This window comes from Macrobrachium rosenbergii, chromosome 8, assembly GCF_040412425.1.
Source record: "Macrobrachium rosenbergii isolate ZJJX-2024 chromosome 8, ASM4041242v1, whole genome shotgun sequence".
In the NCBI taxonomy this organism is placed as follows: domain Eukaryota; kingdom Metazoa; phylum Arthropoda; class Malacostraca; order Decapoda; family Palaemonidae; genus Macrobrachium; species Macrobrachium rosenbergii.
The window spans coordinates 42,468,203-42,486,075 of record NC_089748.1 but is presented as its reverse complement, the minus strand read 5'-3'; the positions used below and the strand labels follow the sequence as shown (position 1 = coordinate 42,486,075).

The 17,873-nt window shown below is 36.7% G+C and overlaps 2 protein-coding genes across 3 annotated transcripts; both read right to left on the bottom strand.

Annotated features, from left to right (window-relative positions):
- Positions 1-822: 822 nt before the first annotated feature.
- On the bottom strand, positions 823-12,275 carry LOC136840754 (coiled-coil domain-containing protein 25). The gene is made up of 7 exons (XM_067107604.1): positions 12,162-12,275; positions 9,394-9,441; positions 9,151-9,242; positions 7,538-7,612; positions 6,059-6,163; positions 4,263-4,465; positions 823-1,115 (listed from the first exon to the last, which is right to left on the bottom strand). Exons 1-7 carry the CDS (start codon positions 12,244-12,246, stop codon positions 1,034-1,036), a joined length of 690 nt encoding a protein of 229 aa, XP_066963705.1. The 5' UTR covers positions 12,247-12,275; the 3' UTR covers positions 823-1,033.
- A 2,122-nt stretch (positions 12,276-14,397) lies between these two features.
- LOC136840753 (larval cuticle protein 65Ag1-like) lies at positions 14,398-15,750 on the bottom strand. Of its 2 annotated transcripts, XM_067107602.1 has the most exons (3): positions 15,711-15,750; positions 14,929-15,206; positions 14,398-14,798 (listed from the first exon to the last, which is right to left on the bottom strand). In XM_067107602.1, the coding sequence occupies exons 1-3, from the start codon at positions 15,717-15,719 to the stop codon at positions 14,585-14,587; spliced, it is 501 nt and encodes a 166-aa protein (XP_066963703.1). In that variant the 5' UTR covers positions 15,720-15,750; the 3' UTR covers positions 14,398-14,584. The 2 variants fall into 2 exon arrangements, with proteins under 2 accessions (XP_066963703.1, XP_066963702.1); XM_067107601.1 differs by lacking the exon at positions 15,711-15,750 and having other exon boundaries at positions 14,929-15,221.
- Between the last annotated feature and the right edge of the window lie 2,123 nt (positions 15,751-17,873).

The window sequence follows — 17,873 nt, the reverse complement described above, 5'->3', positions numbered from 1 at the left end:
AGATTCCTTTTGTTCTGGTTGTTCATGCCCTGCAAACAACTGTTAGTTCTGTTGTTACAGTTTCTGATGGTTGCCCTCGAGTACCTCATTTAGCTTGGACGCTTTGGTTGATTGATTGATTATGAAATTTAGGTTGGTCCTAGATCTGCAGAAAGTGGCTGAACTAGAGACAGTATGGTGGGAGTAGGAATGGTTTTTCCCTGTCTTCCTCCCAGTCCAAGTTTTTCCTACGTCCTTTCTGCCATCTTTCTTTCTAGGTCTGTGGACTGCTAGGTAGGTGGTGTTTTGGAGTGTTTCATCTGCATGATCGTATGGGAGCTCTGGTCTTGCTCCCCTCAGGGACGGATCTCTGGGAGATGTAGGTGGTCTATAGTCACAATTTCCTGTGGATATCCATTTACAAGGCTTTCTTCATAAAGTTCCTCCAGTGACTGCTTTCATTCACAATTTCAGTTACTTTCATTGGGGTTGAAATAAAGGCAGTAAGGTAGTTGTAGGAAACATAGTTTGTTTTCTTCCTTCTGTCTTTTTGTTCACCTCTTGACACCTGGTTTCACTATTAGTCAGAATTGCAAAATTTATCCTTGGATAAAAAGTTTGTGTTAATCGATTTGGGCATCATTGTATGATGAACTGATGCATATGCATACATTTGTGGATACTATTGCAGCTCAGCATATTATGGATGCCGTGCCGTGGTAATTACTGGAGGTACCAGCAGATATTAGGTTTACTTAGATTTATACTATGAACATATGAATTTGAACTGATCTGTATAACAGGATGATGGTCTTGCAGAATGGTTAAAGTAAAACACCTTGGTCATCAGTAAGATGATTTTTTTTTTTTCAAAATTCTTTTCCAAATGAAGATGTAATAATGACTTAAATACTAAAATCATATATTTATCAAAGCAATTAGGTACAGGTTATTAATATAGCTCTAGATATGTCTTTCACAAGAGTATCTGCAACTTAATTATGTTAAGTATCACAACACGAAGTCATTGGATGATGATGACGATGATCGTAGTTTACATAAAGTCATCTGAATCTTCATCGGCAGCCTGCTTGTTAGTCTTCATATTTTCTTCAGAAAACAGAGAACTGTAGCTCCTGCAAGAATAAAGACAAATAAAAAGCAGGAATAAAAATTTTTTGGGAAATGCATGATCAAGTTATGTGGACTACAGTATTATACTTACCTTGAAATACTCTCAAATTTTCTTACTCACTAGATGGTGACTAACCCCTTCCCTCATTCATTCCCCATTACTGGCATTAATTATTATTTGGTTATGCCTTTGATGCATTCATTCCCTAGTAATGGTATGCATTATATATTTATTTGATCATGCCTCTGAATCATCTTATGATAATTATTTAAGGAATGTGAATCATCTTATGATAATTATTTAAGGAATGTTTTAAATAAAACTCAAATCATCACATAAACAATTACAAACTACTGATTTACTAAGACAAACAACTCTGGTGCTTGAATGCCAGGCCATTTCAGTTTCCCATGGAAGTTAAAATTTCCAGGAGGTACAAGAAGCTTCTATAATATGGCTGTGACTACCATTGAGTTTCAAACTTAACTCTCAAGCTGACGTAACTTGCATACAAGTAAAAGGACTTCAATGTAATGGCAATGGTTGGTACTACCTACAAAAACATAACACAATAATCAAAACCCCTTGGACTTTTAAAGTTAAATTTTACAGATAAGCACTGTGATCTGTAGAATGAATAGTGAATTTGTACAAATTGGTAGGGGTTTGTGTTCTGATCATCATATATAAAGAGTTAACATTCAAATTTCGTCTTGATGTTTAGTTCTTAAAAAGAATAATGGATAAAAAAAATTGACAATTTTTTTTTTACTTATTCTGTTGCCAAACTAATACTGTAATGCCATTTGCAGTTGGATGAGTGGTCAGATCACAAACTGGCTTTTTGTAACTAAGTAATGTGTAACTAGGCAGTCCTGTATTTTCTAACACTGAGAAATATAAATCAGGATTTTCGGTGTGTATAGGGTCTCTGAAAATCTTCTGATTTATATCTCTCAATTTTAGAGAATACAGGACTGCCAAGTTACACAGTACTAAGTTACAAAAACAAAGCCAGTTTGTGGTCTGGCCATTCATCCAACCGCAAATAACATTACAGTATTAGTCTGGCAACAGAATAAGTAAATAAATTGTTGCTTTTTTTCTATCCAGTTATTTTTTTAAGAACTAAACATCAAGAGGAAATTTGAATGTCAACTCTTTACATATGATGTATCAGAACACAAACCCCTACCAATGGCTGATATATGGTTCAGCTTGCAGTATGTAGAAGCCTTATGAAGTTCTGTCTGATTAGTTCTCTAGTTCGATGATGTTGGCATACTGAAGGTGGTCTGGAGACAATTACCGATTTATAAAACATGTCATAAAGACCGGTTACCAATGCCAGAAGTTGGAAGAGGGTTGTAAAACAATGTATCAAAGGCAGCTCCAGTCCTGTAGTAACCTAAAGTGTTCATTCCATCACCTGTGGGCAACATACCTCCTATCTAGTCTGTTGAAGTGGATCTGGAGAAGACACAAGCCTGTTTGACCTACCTAAATTACATGTACCAAAATACAGGTAAAGAATTACAGGGGAAGCTTTGTATCAGTAAAAGGATAGGGATAACATTCTACTCCATAACAATACCCTGGGAAGTTTTTTTGCCCTTGGAAGCTCAGAAATGGAAAATGATAAGGTACAGAACTCAAAGGTGGCCAGTTCCATCCTGAATGGGATCTACAGACTGAAACAGCTTCAAATGCTTACATCAATAACAAACCCCATGGGACCTGAATTCATCCATAAGTCTTCTATTCTGTCAAGAGCATCTGTAAGGATAGTATCAGGTTTTCACGAGGTTGCTGAAGAGTGGACACAATGTCCCCAAGACAAGCAATCCACAAAGCAATGAGGTCATGGCAGTCAAAGCAGGAAAATGCTTTATGGCAAAAATTTTTGCCAGAAACTGACATCCCAGATTTCTAATTACCTTTGCATAGTGCAAAAATTTAATCATTAACTCTTATGAATTACCTATTATCATCAGACCACTGAGTAAATATTTTAAACTTAAATAAGACTCCTTGAGGATCAGTTCTTAATATATTGAATATTAAATATATTACAACTTGAAAATTTAACAATTGAATATGTTAAGAACAATTTTTCTCAAGGATGTTTCTCCAAAACTTATGGTGATATGTTGCTTCCAGAAATCTAAACAATCACAAAATATATAAGCCATAAAATATACTAATTGTAAGCAATATTCTGCACTCTCGGATATGGTCACTTGGGCTGTTTGTCAAATACTGTTTTATAAATAAGTAAAACAAAGTTTCAGAAAGATACATGTTTAGCAGCTAAAAACAGACAAACAATTAAAGTGGTACTAACGGAAGCAACAGAACAAGAACCTGTAAAAAGGCCCAGAAAATCAAGATATAAAGGACAAATGGAAGACCTTAACCAGACGGGATTTGGGCAAAAGTGAACATGACAAATGGAAGTGGAGAGAGCTCATTTAACAACTCCATAAAGGGAAAGGCTAATGTAACACTGTTAAAAGATGATGATAACTGGTGTCAGACGTTATGGGTGATAAACGGCTATGCTACAAGAGGCCAAAGGGGACATGAAAAGTAAAACGTGGGGAAACAACATATGAGGCAGATGGAACCTTGCAAAGGGTCTCTACTTCTGTCTACAGTGTGCTCCACAATAAATAATACAGGGCCTCCCAGGAAGGCATATAATGAAAATACATTCACTTTCCTTCCAAAAATTACTTTAGTCTTCCCTACTCATTTACCCCTACCATCTGATCAAAACCTCATATACTTTTTCAACTAATAATGTGATGACCCTAATCTTTCTCTTCTCACTTTCAATCCACTGAAATTTGTATTTCTACATGTAGCTACCACCTAATGTACATGCTCCTATATATCAAGCCTCCTGTACACAGGATTTACTTGCTTCTCCACTTGCCAGAATCTCCATTACCTTCCTCCACCAAACCACTGCCTAAATATATGCTTTGGTTACCCACATAAACTTTGTTCATTGTACATCTAATTGTTTGGAGATTCTTCCTCTCAGCCTGGTTGAAACCATCAGGGTGAATAACAGCTCCCTCATACAATATTCTACTTCACACATGGTTAGTAGCAGTAGAGGGACTTGATGAATTTTACTTACTTAAGTTCTGCTTCCTTTTTTCTTCTTTCTAATTCTTCTTTTTCTTTCTGTTGCCTTTCTTTAGCTTCCTTTTTGTTCAGGTTTCTCTCTCTTCTATCACGATCTTCTCTTTCCAATCTGAAGTCTGGATGGGCTTCTGTTTTGGTCTTATTTAACCGATTCACTATTTCATTTATTCTCTTTTCTAAACGAATTTTGCGTACCTACAAAATAAAATAGGGAGGTAATATATGGCAAATTTAAAAACAATTTCAAAATACATAACTGATCACCAGAAGGATTTAAAAGTTTATGTTATACAGTGACTGGACTAAGAATACAGGAATGCCTTTTCATTGTACAATAATAGTACAAAGTAACACAAAAACTATTATTCTAACAATAGTACAGGCCCTAAGCACACATCATAATTCTTTATTTATTCTTCTAGCAATCTCTCCCTACTTCATCAAAGACTTTACATGGAGTTTGTAAAGATAAATGACAATTTTAATCTAGATAACCCGAAGCATCATTAATATATAACGCTTAGTCTTTTCTCCTTTACATCTTCAACACGAATCTCCACATTTGCCGAGCTTAACTTTGATGAGTTTGCATTTTATCAATTACTTCAAGAACTTAGGATACCCATGCCTATATACAGACTGCCAGAGACTAGGGGCCATTTTGTGAGTTTTAGATGGTGAACATTTGTTTTAAGTCTGTTATGCCTTTATTGATGGACTTGACAAACCAAATTTTGGAAGGTTTTGGACAGGCTAAGGTGACAGGAATAAATTACGCTGTATTGTGAAATTGTATACAGTAATGGTGAAAGTATGACAGGACCATATCAGCGTACACTATACAAATGGAGCTATAAGTGGATACATAAAAATTTCTTTGACGGCAACAGCGTACAGTATAATGATCAGATATTAAAGGTCACAGTGACGCCTTGATATTCTTAAATTGCAATTATATTAACATGGACTAAATTGAATGGAAGGATAGTACTACTAGCCCTCAAAAGCTGAACTGAATTTAGAGTTGCAGCTTGAAAGCATAATGCAGAATATTTAATGAACAAGAATTAATAGAAATTGCAACTGAGCAAAATAGTGTTCATTCAGGTGATAAACAGCACTGTTAGAACAGTACAAAAGAATATTAGCAAGGATTGATTGTTGTGGGCAAAATGCAGTGGAAACTAAGAAAGCATTAAATTTATTAAACAGAGATAAAGAAACACACTGGCCCTTAGTGACTGGCTGCATGGGTCATAAACAAGGCTAAACTGACATTTTTAGAAATGTCTCGAGAAAATAATAATGATATCCATAACTGCATAAAGAAACCAAGGATCTTTCGGGCTTATCTGGGAATATTTGCTAAGGAAAGTAAGTTTCTAAGGGCAGGGAAAACCTTTACTAGGGGAAAATGTTTGTCAGTTTTTAAACATTGAAAAATTACTACAACTAAAGAAGATATCCAATCAATAGGCAATAGGCTTTCTAAATCATTTAATCTGATACTGCTTTTAAAAAGGCAGGTTTGCCATCATTTACACACACGTCTATAAACAAGTCGCCCTGTGACATTAATTCAACCAGCAACCCCCATATCAGTCTTATAACATGAAGAAGTTTGTTGAACCATTCAAAATCTCATATAAATTTGTATTTAACTGTTTCATTCTTCTAAAAAACATTCCTTATTATAGGGCTTCATAGCCAAAGTCTGATCACCTACATACACATTTCCCTGAAGATAACATCGTTAAGAATGTGTTGGGTTTATCCTAACTCACATACCTCCTTATCACTATGAAATCCGACTTGTCCAACGTCCATTCCAGCAGTTTTTCTTAAATTTGACCAAAGGGTGTAGACAACATCAACATTATTCATTTTATTTCCCTGTAAATATAAAAAAAGGATTGAATTTTTATACCACACATGTAGATCTGGCAAATAAATTAATCATTAACAATTTATTACAGTTATGAGTAAAAAAATTATTACAAACCAGTTTAATAGAGGTTTAACTAGTCGAAGGTGCAAATAATGGGAAAAAAGTTAAATCCTAACAAAACCAAAGGTATGATTGTATAATTGCAGTGGGTCTGTGACAGTAGATACACCCACCCGGGTCTTTTCCTTCATAATGCTTCCCCAAGTGCATGAGACTCAGTAATATCTGATCACTTCTTCAACTGGTATACAGTAAACCCCCCGTATTCGCGTTCTCATGATTCTCAGACTCACGCATTCGCGGGTTTCTCTGTGGAACATATCTAGCCATTATTCGCGGAAAATTCGCCCATTCGCGGCATTTTTCACTGAGAAATATTCACTAATTACTGTATTTTCATATAATTTTCATGAATAAATGCACTTTTTGCAATAAAACTTAAAATACTCAGGTATATGCATTTTTACAGGGTTTTTCTGTGTTTAAACTATCAAAATGGGCAGTTCTAAGTGTTTTTATTGGGGTTTTAAGTATTCACGGATTTTAGCTATTTGCGGGGGGGGGGGGGGGGTGTGTGGTACGCATTCCCCGCGAATATGGGGGGTTCACTGTACTACATATACAGTACATGTATAGATTATAAATTTTAATAAACTTGTTTATTGTACCGCAGATGTTTTAATGTAAAGCATGAGGCAAAGACAAACGATCATTATCACCTTTATTTAACTTTGTACCTAAATTAAAGCATTAAACTTGAGTACCAGAAATGTACATACAGTACTGTACTTGACGTATTATACAGTATAGAGTAATTTTGCTGTCATTTTTCACAGCACACATCCACTTATACAGTATACTGTATCAATAAAACTAGCTGTATTCAAATCACAGGCATAGATCACGTGTAAAAGAAAAATGTGCTTGAAACATGCATGTACTTTTCCTTTTTCATGAATATAGTCACTAATATTTGAACATAAATACAAGTCCCGCAATAAAAAAAACTCTACCGCATTCTAAATGACGAAATCTTTCACAAATACTTTTAAGGATCACCAATGTTTCTCCAAGGGCACACAAAAATATATCCGACTCCAATTCTTTGTAACTATTGCAACAGATTTGTCTTCAGAGTGAAAGCCAGTAAAATGCAGATACTAAAAATGTTTTGGATAAGCCATTTTTTAAACTGAAAACTTTAATATTCATCTTCACTTAAATATTTCATTGAAGTGCTAAAAATATTCGAGCAATGAGGCTGAAAATATAAAAGGGAGTTATCAACGAAACTGAATACTGAGAGGGTAAAACATTACCTGGATGCTATTTGCCTTACATAGCTGAGCGGCGTCTTCGATTACAGACATAGGTATATCATCAATCGTCTGACCCTGAAAAAAAATTGTTGATTAGAATGTTACCAGATTCTTGATCTTCATCTATGTTAAAATCATATCTCAAGCGATATATCATAATTGGTTCAAGTGTCTACTAAACTGTATGATTCTACAACAAATTGTTCTTTATAAGAGACCAGGAAGTAAAATATTTTTCCAATAATTACTGAAACCATTTAAGAATGGTTTCCTACACTGCAAATAAATAAATAATATTGCCCTTTTTATTTGTGGCTGATTACAAGAAAATAAATACATGAAAAGTTTTCTGATTAAATATTACCATAACTACAATAAAAAAAAATTGCAACTCATACTGTACTGCATTGTACAATCAAAAGAAAAACAACAAAGAGTGAAAAATTGAAACTAATATGGTGGCATTTATATTTTCTTTTTAGAAATCCAATAAAGTATCCAGCTTGTCAAGTTATTAAAATGACTGTAAACATGCAATGTGAATCAATATCCTGTAATATTTTCTTCCACCAATATACCCAAAGCTCAGGATGATAATCTATGGGTAATCCACCTCTCACCACTGGCCTATATATTATTGTACCCCTTAATGAAGATAACTATGTCCAAGCTTTGGAATGTTATGCAAAATCTTGTAAGGCTAGAACAACAGTCCATGGTTAACCAAGTCCAAAGCCAGCCTACCTTGCCACTGTCCTGCCTACAAAGTAAGCAAAATGGAAATGCCCTGTTCCAACTAGTCTTAAATATGGGTATTAAGACCCACAGACTATCATACCAACTCTCTTAATCCTTACAATCTGTTCTTTATTACCAATGTGCCATAATTTTCCACTTCTTATATTTCTGAACAAATTTTCACTTGCGCTAACACCAACTGTTAAGCTTTTAAGATATTTTTCTTTCCCTTCTCCCCCCGCCCCACCATTATTCTTTCTGAGGTGCTTTCATATTGCAACAGTATGTTACTACCACCAAATCAAGATAATTTTAAACTGATATATTTTTTATTAAGTAATTTAACCAGACCACTGATTTATAACAATATGTCCATACCAGAAATTATCGCTTTTAAACAACATTGTCTGAGGTAACAATGGCGGAATGTAAGTTACAAAAATCCATCCCCTCCACAAACTGGACCATTCAAAGGCATGAAATTTCCTAGTGTGTTAATTTCCATTTGCACAGTTTGAGTGGATTTTTTGTTGATAAATATTCTACGAATATCTGGTAATTTATGTTTTTCCACAACGATTATACAGTTGTGCCAGTATACCTAGCCAAAAATTATGAAGTCTTTCTTAATTACTCTACACACCACAAGTTATGAAGCCTTTTTTTCTTTTACTCTACAAGTTATCACAAACATACCTGTGGCTTCTCTCAAGCGAATCCAGCACAAGATTTGGGTAAGTGTAAATGCAGCTTTCATTTGTCAAATTCCATGGATCAACATATTCAAGTTTGACAAACCATCAGAAAATGGTGGCAAAATATATAAATCTATGAGATATATGAAAGTTCTGATTACAAGTCATGGCTTCACTTACTGGATTTAGTCTGAGGTACACATGGGCTGAGGAGACTTTATCAACATGAAACCACACATCTTCAGGCCAACCCCACTTAATCAGGTCTTCATCTGAAACATAAATAGAAAAATGAAATATAAAAAAAATTGGGGATAGATTGCTTATTACTGTATGGCCAAAACTTACACATCAAAGTACTAAGATAACAGAGAAAAACCCAGATAAAATATTCACTCTACAAAAATGGTTATCATTACTCACTTTCATATTTATCTAACCCCATGAACAGGGTGACCGGTGGGTCTGCGGCTGAAAGTATAAAAAAAAAAGGAGAGAAATTAACATAATATACAAACTATATTTTCACTGACAATCCTGCCATAACGAAATCTTTGAATGACAGGAGACCAGTGGATTGCCAAGGGCTGACTTGACTACATCATGAAATCTTCATAACATTCACATATGTTTTATTAACAATCCAAGTGTTTTCATTTTAACTCTTTTGTCAAAAAATTATTCAAGGCTTCCAGAGCAATAGCTTTACTGAATTCTCAAACCTTATGCTTATAATAAAAAACAACGCAAAAATGGAAATTTCCTTAAAATCAGACTTTTTTTAATGACAGCACATTACTTTAAACATATCCTATGCGCGCGTCATGCACGAACTCCAAACAAGTCAATCAATTTGTAGAGATCTAGTGACTCAGGCTAAGTTGTTATATTTGCCTACAGTCCCCTTTATATCCAATAGTATAGGGAATTTATTCTTTGTAGTCTGGTTCAACTGCGACAAATCCAAGGAGTTGGGAGGAAAGCAATTCAAAGCAATTGGTTTGTATTGAAAGAATAAATGTAGTTTTACAAATATTTAAAAAAAAAAAAAAAATGGCAAGTTTTGGTGGCTAAAGAAATAAGGACAATGAACCTTCTAAACAATAGGTCATTCCGAACATCTTACAAGGACTCATAAAGTGATTTTAAAATGAGATGCTGGCCCAAAGTTGAATCAACTTCTTGATCACTGATTCAACGTAAGACAGCCTAGGCTAGGCTAATCACTATTCCCATGACCACACTGTATGTGCAATGTACTCATATATTCCTTTGGTGTATTAGTGTGGTTAAATAATGGGTTCCAGTACTGTACACACACCCAGAATAATATGTGTTTACACCAAGATATAAATTACTGGATCATGGGGCACGGCACTCATGGCAAATGCTTACAATGCAACAGATAAATCATATTTCAGTGGGAAACATTTTAATCCAAGTGATAAAGGTTGTATTCAAGTTTGATTGTAACCTTTATCACTCGGATTAAAATGCCTCCCCACTGAAATGCGAAATATCTGGCGAATTTTCGTGCTTTGAATACTTTTTATATTGACGTTTTCTAGAGTTGGGCATAACCCAAAACCAAGAGATGAATTGGTGAAACTGAATATAATATTATTACAGCAGCCTGGTCCCTGCCAGTTGCCAACCAGAATATTTACCGACTTTTTTTCAAGATTATATTTGCCATCCTTAGTTTAGGTTTTTACATTCAACCCCATGGGGCTGGTACTAAACATGGTGCCCATATTGCACATAATCTGGTACTTACCAAACCAGGGGGGTGCAGTAGTACTGTAGTCTTCAACTTTACCAATAACTTTCTAACATTTTATTAAATTACCAGGGTAATTTTACGAATGAAGAGACCAGACTCTAACACTACATACGAGCAGAAGGTTAGTTCATGTTTCTGATGCTCAGTGTTACCATGGGCTCCCTGGCCAGTCAGACCACAGTGCCCCGAGTCAGGTTAGGCTAGGTAAGGACACAGCATTCTAGTGAGGGTTAGGTTTTTTGATAAAACTGTAGCCTGCTACTGCGGCAGGTTCCTGCCAGAAGGCAGCCAATAAAACTTTACTTTAGTTGCGCGGCCTGATTTCCGCCAGTCGTCGATCGGGACAGGTTCCTCATACACAAATAGACATAGACTTTCCTATAATGCAAGGTCCTGACCTAACCAGATCTTACCTACCTAACCTAATCAAACTTAGGACGACGTGTCCTGTCCTGGCTGGGGGGGGGGGGCTGCTTTGCCCCTGACTGGACCCCCCCAACCCCTGGACTCCCCCAAAATGGCCATAACCTGCCCCAGTTGGCGGGAATCAGGCTGTGTAACTAAAGTGAAGCTTCACCCAACAGCCATAGCATTTACCGCCCTTTCCATATGTTTTCATTTATGTTTATGCCTTTTGTTAGTGTTAATGATATTTACAGCCTTTTATTTATATTTTAACGTTCATCCGAAGGCCTGGTATTAAACACAGTGCCCATGTTGCATGTAAACTGAGTTACTAAACCAAAGGGGCGTGGTAGGAGCCTTAAAGTTTTGCCGTTTTTCGGTCAGCAGAATCTGTCGGTCCCCAATTATCAAACTAATGTATTGCAAGCCTAATCCTATACATTTACCCATTAGTCTAGGCTAGACTGACTTACCACAGATAGTATTAGCCAACCAAAACTACTTTCCGACCCAAAATAGGGAAAACCCCCCAATAAAAGCCCTTAGGGCTAAAACACCAATAAAAGGAGCAAATGCAGATTAAGGGGTACTGTAGGCCATGTGGGTATTTCAGAGGGAACATGACCCTAACCAGACTGAAGTTCACCTAACCTAACCTTGGTTGACGTGTCCTAGCCTAACCTGTCGGGTAGGGGGGGGGGGGGGAGGGAATGGGGGGCTTTCACCCCTCTGGCCTAACCCCAAAAGTAATTCACGACCCATTTTTTCTACCATTCTAACACAATGTTGGATTATTAAACAGGCTTTCCCACATCTGGGAAGACAGCCTGAACTACCCTAAGGCACCGTAGCCTGACAGAGCCCAGCCTACCTTAAGCTATAAATATTCAATGGCTCAGTAGCTGCTAATCTGTATTTAAATCGTCTCCGCATACATAAAATACTAATTCGCTTTGCTTTTCACTAAACAATTAAATTATGATGAATTGGTGAATGGCGATACCTGTGCTGGTGAAATAGAAGACCATTTCCGCGACTTCTTTCTCCACTTCTAATTGAAAACAAATTCCGGAGCCAGCAGACAGCATTGTTCGATCATCAGTTCTGTTAACTTCTGTTAACTTCTAATCGCTCCAGTCTCGTAATTATTACTATAATATTCATGGCATTAATGTAAATTACTCTAAATTTTCCATTTAAAAAGTCTAAAAATAGTTATTATATTAATAAATACTTCTTTGATACCGACTTGCAAAGACCTTGGACATGCGAGAGAAAAATGTGACTCGTGTAAATGATCTTAAATGAAATTTAAATGCAATTTTACGGAAAAATAAAACGTGAAAAGGTATCCTTTGAATAAATATCACCCACTGAATGTGAGGTGTAAAATAACCCGCAGATAAAGATGAAATGAAATGAATAGTGCAACGTGATGCAAGAATTCATAAATGCAATCGCATGTTTCAGCAAATGTTGAAGCTGACATCTTCCAATTCTTCTTCTTTGACTTCTTGAGCGATACAACACATACGTATGCCTTTGAAATGAATGATTTGTTAAATGAGATACGAGTACATTGACAAGTTAACTTGGCATGCAAAAAATGCACAAGATAAAAATAAACACGAACAAAAATATATTACAGTTACAACTTTAAACACGAACAGAAATATATTAGTTACAAACACAAGAGATGGGTGATGGTAAAAAAGTAACGGGAAATAATTAAGAGACCAAGAAATGAAAATGTTAACAAATTAAGAGGGAAAGTATGCTATAATGAAAGTTAATGAGGTTTCTCAAACGATGATAACTAATGGGAAAACAATATGTGATTTAATATTTTACATGTAATGTCCATATATTCTATAGTATAGCTGTGAAAGAAAGACATGTTTACCTAACAATGATCATGTTCACAAATATGAGCTGTTGCTATATGTTTATAAGCTCATACACACGCTAAATTTTTGGTATATAATTTAAAACCAAAAATACGTGACTTACGGCACTTAACTCTTTTAACGTCATTTGAGAGAGAGAGAGAGAGAGAGAGAGAGAGAGAGAGAGAGAGAGAGAGAGAGAGAGAGAGAGAGAGAGAGAGAGAGAGACCTTTCCTCTTCGCTGTTTATAATAAGCAAAAACGGGTACGTAAGTCAACTTAAAAGCTACACCGATAGACAGCAGATGCCACAGTCAGTCATTCTTGAGGGAAAAGGAAAACTGCAAAATAAGTTTAGCGAAGTTACGACTGCATATTGTGTTCTAAAGAAATCGTAGTTCGGCGAATGAAACTGACAGAAAAAGTGAAAATAAACGGACCGAGTTGGACGCTGCCCGTGAAACTAACCAGTTTTTATTTCTTTGTAACTTGTGCGGGACGATTTTTTTTTCAGGGCGAGGTTTGCACTCACAACAAACAAGGTCACAGTCAGTAGACGTTTGAGAGGACCCGACCACAAACTGACTGAGGACATTGATAATATCGTCGTTATGAGAAAGTCGAGAAGAACTAATGGCTCGCCATTGGAATGGAAAATAAAATAAAAATCAAGCGCAAGGGCTGATGAGGTGGACATTCAGCGCTCAAAGGGAAATTGAGAGTAAAAACATAAACTTGAATGAGACTTAAATCGGTATGTCCCCCATCTTCATAGAGGCTAATCATTCGATATTTCTTTTAATTTAGGTGCCCAATCTTTCCCGATGGTTCCTAAATTACAACGACGCCCACTTCATACTCTCCATTTCACCGTCTTTATGAAGCAGCTGGTAGTGTTTGATATAGTAATTTTGCACCCTTATAGCTAACGAGTTCCACAGTCCTTGTACATCTGCGTTCCTCACTTCTGCTATCAGTTTGATTTCCAATCTTAAAATGCTTCCACATGTCTCTTGAGCACGCCCATCTTCAATCAAGGTGCAGATGTACCTAAGCATCTGTTGATCAACAAGAAGGTTGCATATTTCAAGAGAAATGAGGAAAGTTCTCTAGCTTGCTAAGGCATTCGAGAACTTCCACCATCAGTAAATTGTGCCACCAAACGGAACATGGGTTTCTCTAGGTTACACTAAACGCCCGCCCCCCAAAAAGCTGTATATATATTTCGGTAAGCTTTCGCCATTTCACCTACTGTAAGGTTACAAATCCCCTTATATTAACGGATGTTAACCTTAAGACCACAGGGGATACCTCAAAAATGACTGGAGGAAGAGGAAATATAGAAACAACATCATATTCTAACATTTCATGTTGGCGTTCGGAATAAATAGATAGCCCATAAATACCTGTCAAGACAGAAAAGCCTTACTGGTTTCCATGGGAGGTGACTCAGTCGTATGACAATGAGAGATGAATGAATTCATGCATAAATAACTTCGTTCCAGAGACAAGGACACAACTGGAGTGTTTTGCCTAAGGACTTAATCGTATCCCTGAGATGGACCGCTGCTGCGAGGGCCGGAGCGTGCAGCTTCCTCGTCCTCGCGTCTTGCCTTTTCGATCTGGTCGAGGACGAACTGGGGAATCTCGTGGGGGAATGCGGGAGCGACTGGCAGGAAGGGAGACTGGGGCTGGAAGCCATTCTCGTCAGCCACGAAAGTCAGCTCGAACTGTTGGCCGTCGGGGAGGGTGAAGCTGCCGAGGAGGAATTGGAAAGATAAGTGATGAGAAAGTGCAAAGGAAAGAAGAGACTGCTTCATTCTGTGGTTTCACTTAAGTCAATCGATTGATGGATGGATGGACGGATGGAGGAGTGAATACTTACGAGACCTTTCCGCTCTGAGCGACGGCGCCTTCAGCGCTTCCGTCGTCGATGGCGGAACCGAATTCCTCGCGTTGGATTCCGTCCTCAGTCTCGATGGCGAAGTTGTAGCTGGAGGCGTCGTCAGACATCTGCCTCTCGTCGCGGAGGATGGCTGGGACTTCGGCGGAGTGGTCGAAGGATCTCTGAGAGGGGGCGCCGTAGGACGGAGCAGGGGCAGGGATGGGTTTGTCGGGCCTAGGGGCGGCAAGGGCCACGGCGGCAACAATAGCAAAGATAACCTGAAAATTTTTCATCATGAATTATTCTTTAAACCTTGGGGCAGATAATAGAGAGAGAGAGAGAGAGAGAGAGATAAGAGAGAGAGAGAGAGAGAGAGAGAGAGAGAGAGAGAGAATCATCAAACATTAATTCATGTGGGAATTATGATCCTCAGTAATTACCTCCTATCATCTTTGTAAGGCTTACTTCCTGTATTTCAGTAAGCCAAAGAAAAATACGAGGCGACAAAGACATATCTGAGGAACTGAATTAAAAATCTAAAGAGATATCAAAACATCAAAACAAATCTCATGTCTATGTTCCTACGTATTGTTTAACAGCAGCAAATAAAGTCTATTTAATATATTGTGAGTGTCATTTTCTACAATGTACACCAAGCTTACTGATACTATAACCTAAATTATTTTAAGCTTATGGGGTGACAAGTTTACTCCAGAACTTCTACATTACTTCAAGGCAGACATTCGATCTTTGCTACAACGAGATAGTGCATATCGACTCACAAACTTCATGTTTGACTCTGTGGAAGGCACCGGTGAAAGTGTGAAGAACTAAAGCGTTCATGACTTATATATACCCCCCTCTTTTAAAAACATGACCTTGTATTCGACCTGACTGACCACACCCACTGCCCCATTCACTACATTTTCATGACCCTACGTGTGGCATCGTGACCTTTTCCAGTTTCTGTCATTGATTTTCATCTTGCTTTTTCTTCTAGTGGAAAAATAAGTGACTTTTTAAAGCCAAGGCTCACAGGACGGGGGAGGAATAAAAAAGAATGAATCCCAACATGGAGAGAAACGATTATCTTATTATTATTTAGAAGATGGACCCAATTCACAGGGACCAGTCCGACAGGGGACATTGACTTGAAATTCAAGCTGCCAAAAGATATTGTGTGTCCATTGGAAAGAAGTAACAGAAGGTATTAGGAAATACACGAAAAAGAGTTTAGTTATTAAAAAATAAATAAATAAATGCTTGAATAAATAAATAAAAATGCAGTTATCAAAATACAAGAGGACTCGTTTTAGGGTGGCAATGCATTGCATTTATGCTTGAACCTTTGAGGTTCCAATTGCACAGCATCCTCAAAAGTAGATGAGGGAAAATGATAAAAGTCAGGAGGAAAACGAAGTAAAGAGGATACCAGAGAGATTGCCGAGCCTCAAAGAGGAGCAGTCTTCTTCTTCTTCTTCTTCTTCTTCTTCTTCTTCTTCTTCTTCTTCTTCTTCTTCTACGAAGTAAAGAGGATACCAGAGAGATTGCTGAGCCTCAAGGAGTCTTCTTCTTCTTCTTCTTCTTCTTCTCTAGTCAGGTTCAACGTTTTTAAAGAGGATTTTCCAGGTGTTACTATTTTCTATCGGCTATTCTCGAAGTAGTCCCTCCAGCTTCTCTTAGGATTCCTTTCCTTGGTGTCCCTATAGCATTTCCATTTCCAAGATCTCTCCTGCAACTTGACAATCATCATCTCCCCCACCCCCTCACACCCCACCTTATCGGGTGACCAAACCATCTCGATTTTGAGATGTAGTATTTGGCGAGAATTGGTCACCCAAGAGAGGGACAGATATTCCCTTTACACCATGAAGAAGCAGACATTTTAACTTTGAATGCGAGCAAAGCAACGGAGAGAGGGAGTAGGGTGTAACCATCACAGGTCAAACGTTCTTTTTGTAGGCCTGGCAAATCTTTTACAAAGCCTTATTGTTGAGTAATGTAAAACAGCCGACAGCCAGTGATAATGTTATTCTCTCATTCATCCCTTTGTCATGACAGCCCACGCGACATGAAGAATCTTACTATTGTTTATTTTTTTTTTTCATTTCTTTACACAATGAAGGACTTTTATTTACAAGCTGGAGAACGAAGTGAAATGGTTCTCGAGAACTAAAGAGCAATCCCTAATTTGAAAAATCCTCTTTTTCAGCGATAATTAGCATAGAAAAATGAAGAATGCTCATATAAATGAAAAAAAAAAATTAGATTTCGTTAAGAAAAGAACTTTGCTCCTTCTCAGAATGATGAATGATGTACAATGACAATAATATCCATATAAGGCACAAAATTATTACCTTCATAATCTGAAGTTTCCTTTTGTGTACTAAAGAAACATTTACTAGCAAGGAAATTTAAAACACTCCCGAATTACTCAGTAACGAAATACCACACAAGCTTCACAAAAACACCTGTCTATCTTGACATTACCTCTAAATCATGGCTAATTAAGCACATAAATTCCAATTTGCATCTGAACGTGTTCAGTTTTTAAACTTGAAACCTTCCTAATGAGAAAGGATGGAAAAAAAATTTTTCTTCTGATTTATGACCAAATAAATATTTTCCAAATAGTTTCCTCGGTAATTAAATACATTCACTTTTTGGTCCACGAGTCTGTTCGCCAAATGCCTCACTTGATTTTGTACGTGACCTGCATGAGAAATATTAAAATAAGACTAACGGCGCAGTTTGTGTGTGTGTATATGTATATGTGTGTATATATATATATATATATATATATATATATATATATATATATATATATATATATATATATATATATATATATATATATACATACATATATATATATATATATATATATATATATATATATATATATATATATAAATATATATATATATATATATATATATATATAT